Source organism: Austrofundulus limnaeus, unplaced genomic scaffold (genome assembly GCF_001266775.1).
Source record: "Austrofundulus limnaeus strain Quisiro unplaced genomic scaffold, Austrofundulus_limnaeus-1.0 Scaffold228, whole genome shotgun sequence".
In the NCBI taxonomy this organism is placed as follows: Eukaryota; Metazoa; Chordata; class Actinopteri; order Cyprinodontiformes; family Rivulidae; genus Austrofundulus; species Austrofundulus limnaeus.
In genome coordinates, this window is record NW_013952630.1 from 165,717 (window position 1) to 169,968 (window position 4,252).

General features: G+C 39.6%; 1 protein-coding gene across 1 annotated transcript in view; it reads right to left on the bottom strand.

Annotated features, from left to right (window-relative positions):
- Positions 1–4,252, bottom strand: part of angpt2b (angiopoietin 2b) — a 44,613-nt gene that overhangs the window by 30,420 nt on the left and 9,941 nt on the right. The window contains exons 4-5 of the mRNA XM_014019729.1: positions 2,954–3,186; positions 2,629–2,753 (exon numbers count right to left, since the gene is read on the bottom strand). Of these exons, the coding sequence (XP_013875183.1) occupies positions 2,629–2,753; positions 2,954–3,186 (358 nt within the window). The remainder of the gene's footprint in view (positions 1–2,628; positions 2,754–2,953; positions 3,187–4,252) is intronic.

Genomic DNA, 4,252 nt, shown 5'->3' on the forward strand with positions numbered 1-4,252 from the left:
TAATAACAGTGTTTTAAACATTTTGTTAAGTAGTCAGTTCAAAGCAATAATTATGTAATTTGTAGTTATCAAAATTAACTCCAAAAGTCTACACGACATTAAATAATACAAATGGACGAATGGCAGAGGAAACATATAATAGATGGCCAGCTAATAATCTCAGATAGCAAATGCTGAGTAAAAAATTCAGTATGTGTAAGCCTTTTGTCTATGATTAAACACAGAGGAAAGAATGCTCACTGCTGTTAAATTAGGCCAGTTTGCTTGCCAGCCACACTGGAATTGGACTGACACTGGAACTGGCACAGATTGAAAGCAGCCATGATTTGGGGAGTACTAACTGGTATCAACGGGAATGCACATTGGCCCCCTGGTTGGCAGGAGTCACATTGCACCGGTGTCGAACACCTGTCCCCGCAAAGGAAATGCAGAAAATGTACAGAGGGGATAGAAAAAAAAAAACCAACGGGTAGAAGGACAGTGCCAACAGTAAACTAGACTTCAAGTAATGCATAACAAAAAAGCTGTTTCACAGTTATCTCCCTCACCACCCCCCCTTCCTGCTAAGCAGTGAGAGTGGAGATCCAATCCAAGGAGGCTAGATGTGATTTACAGAAATGATAGCCTGCTGGTGTATGTCATGGTTGAGTTAGCAGAGGCCAGAGCTCCTTCAGATCACTGGAGGTTCCTCTGAGGTTTCTCTGACTTTGCATTCAGCAGCACACCCTCCCTCACTGTGAAGCCTGCGGGGCATTATGCTCTTGTTGCCTTTTTTTTTTTTTTTTTGCTCTCTCTGTCACTCAGCATGGTACCCCCATCTACCTCTGTAACAAAGCCTTTGCAAATTACCTTGAAATCACACAAGATTCTCATTTTCTTCCTTCCAAGATTTATTGATAAGCCTGCAGAATGTCCTTACCACACGTGATTCTAATACAGTGGGTGAAACCTGTTCTAATAATATATACAGTACTTCAAAAGGAAGGGGTACCAAAAAAAGCTTCATGTCAATGTCAGTCAGGTGATATTTGTAGGAAAAGGCCAATGCTCTTTAACTTTTCACTCCCTTGAGCCATTTGTGCTGGGTTTAAGTCTAAAAACACAACTGCTGTCATCTTCAAAAGTTTCTCCAAACGTGACACATACAGATTGATGAGATGTGTCAGGTATTTCTATGACAAAAAAAAAAAAAAAAGAAAAAATTGGATGAGCAATTTGCTGTGCATGATTTCTATAGCAATAAATTGCACTGAGAGCTGGGAATTTTAATTCAATCACATCAGCCTTGCCCAAGCATTGTTTTGAAACTGTTATGTAATACTGAATTTATATAAGTTTACCAAAAACTCTTGCTTGATGGGGAGTAAAAGATCCATTGCTGGAGTTCAGAATTTTCTAGAGTTTATCATCCCATGAGCTATATTTTTTATTGTACAAAGTCAAAAAGGATAATAATTTTTGTTTTGATGTGTGAATGTGAGTGTGTTAAATTGCCTGTCTTTGCAAAATATACAGTATCATAAACAACTGGATTGTAGTGAAACGCTCACAAAGTCATCATTAGATGTACGTCTATAACTGAATAACTGGGAGTCAACCTAATTATAGATGTCACAATCAAGTGATCTTAAAAAAAAAACACAGCAAATATATTTATTGTCATCGTCAAAATTACTGAGTTACAATTTAGTGATGTGGTCGCTAAAGCTAATTTACAAAACTTACTCCAAAAGCTACATACTGTGCACAATTTGTGATTACAACTCTTACAAAGCCACTTCTTTAGCCATTAAATGCATTTTATTGTGTAGTTGGAGTATCTAGGAGTGCAATGATTTTAGTATCCCAGTGCTGCGTTGGTATCTTTATATACTGTTTAGGTCATATATTTTCAACCCTTTCAATTTTCTCTATTTTCTATGACGTTTTCTGAACTATTAGGTTACAGAACTGACGACAGAACTTCTAAATCTAGTCTGGTCCTAATTACAATTAGGTCAACTTCATTCTCCTTTGGTTGTGGGTCAGACTCTGGCTCCAACATGTAAGGTTTGATTGACAAATTTTATCTTGTTGACATCTTTTAATTTCATTGTAAATAAAAAAAGTTTATGCGCCGCTATATAGTCGTAAAGCCCTCTATAAAATGGGAATGGATCGCTCTGGAAGCTGGATTGGGGTGGGATGTGAAGTGTCTTGTTTGGATTTAAAGAGACAGCCTAAAAATGAGTTTATTCGAGACACCTCAGGAAACACAAAAACACAAGAAATAACTACTGACTCAGTGAATTTTTACTAGTATTGATAACATTTGATGTGGTAGTAGCTGAGAGTCATTCTCAACTCAATTGAAGAGCTAAATGATTTTGTTAGATCTTGCGTTATGTGAGTACGCATAACATGGTTGATAAGGTTTTGACCAAAATAGCTGTAACTTTTTTATTCCTCACCACAAATGTATCTTGCATACAAGGCAGTGGGAGCGAAGTGCTTTTCCTCACGAAACGCTAGACTTTAATTTATAGTTTGTCCTTGGATATGAGAAGCATGCAGATGGATTCAGGAAGTTCCGTCCAAGTGGTGGTTACTTAAATTAGTCTAGGACTTAAGTACTTATTGCTTCACTACCTTGACATCCTGAGTAGTGTTGTGTAGGCGTATGGTATACACGCCATTTTCTTTCACTCCAGATCGCAGGATCTCAGCACAGTCTCTGAAAGTAAGTGGGTCGTTCTTGGGCTCGTTTGAGATTTCTAAGAAAAAAAAACAGCACTTTAGCAAAATAAAAAGCTTTGGGGATTCTGCACACAAATCAAGTGCTATGTAAAGTATATCCACAGTGGAAATATGTACTTTCTAGCGTGTCCTGAAATCAGAATCATCCACATGAGATTTGTCTGATGATGTCCATATAATGTGCTGATCCAAACATGATGAACCCAGACAGCCTTACCGTTGCACTGATGGACTTTTGTGAGCAGCTGCTGCACGGTGTCTGTGAGCACAGCCTGCTGTCTCTGCAGTGAGGTGCTGTTGAGGGTCGAGCTTCCGAGTTCACCCTGAAGCTGACTGACCAGTCGACTCTGCCTTTCCATAAGATCTTGAAGCTGCTGCTTTTCATTCTGCAAACCCTGGAGCTCCTTCCCGTATCGAGCTTCTAAAGCTAAAAGCCTTTGTTCCAAAAAGCTAAGGAAGAAAAAGATAAATTAGTGTGCTATATTTAAATATATATGTACGTATATATAGCTTTTGTTCCAGGCTGCCTATTGCCTGAGATAAAAATGTGTGCAGGTGCAGAATCCGTTCATTCAACATTTAGCTTTCGTTGCAGACACACAAAGTTACACGTTTACACGAGAATGACTAATAGACATCATCACAACAGTTTCATTGGGCTAACATCGTCTAACACCTGTACCACAGCAGTGCTCACAGATGGCCCAGCATGTTAAGATGCTCAATCATAGCCAGGAGGCAGCGACCTGACAGTGTGTGTTTGTGTCTGTGTGTCTGTGGGCACACACCAGTCTCTAAATGAAGACCATAAATCCCCAAAGTTTGATCTTTATGGCTTTGACTAATGGCTCTGCAGCGGTTATTTATTGAAACAATCCAACCACCCCGGATTGAACAAGCTACTTGGGAGCTCTGTGCACACACACACAGTGACTGTGTGCCCAAGATAGATCCTCAATCTTCCACTTTAGCAAGCCACTCAGTGTGGCCTGGAAAGAATGGCGGATCAATCCAAATCATTTTTTTCCCCACACTTCGCTTCCAACTCGTATTTGCTTTGTAGGGGAAATAGTCAATTAAAGTTGTAAAGCAAGCTGACAAATTGTTCATGGCTGAACGTATTTTACTTTGAAGATCAGTCAGCGTGTGGACAGTGGCATAAAACCAGGAGAGCAATGTTTAAATAGTTAGAGAAGCTGACAGAATAAATATGCCCTCCTGGATCACTTTGCTTCTTGGGCTATTACACTGTTATGCTTATGATATTGTGCTATTTATTATTATTACCCTAATATGCACCATATATATTGCTAGTAGTCTGCTCTCAGTCTCTCTGCAGTGTGCTTCACTTCCTGTGAATACTTTACATGTAATTCCTATGAAAACAAACATGTCTCAAAGTCTTTTTTTAATGCTTAGCAATAGTTCAAAAAACTTGCCTCATGCCCATGAGGCTCAGCAGCTAAAGTGTCCTACAAGCCATGCTGCCCCCCCTCCCCCTCCCCCCCCCCCCCTC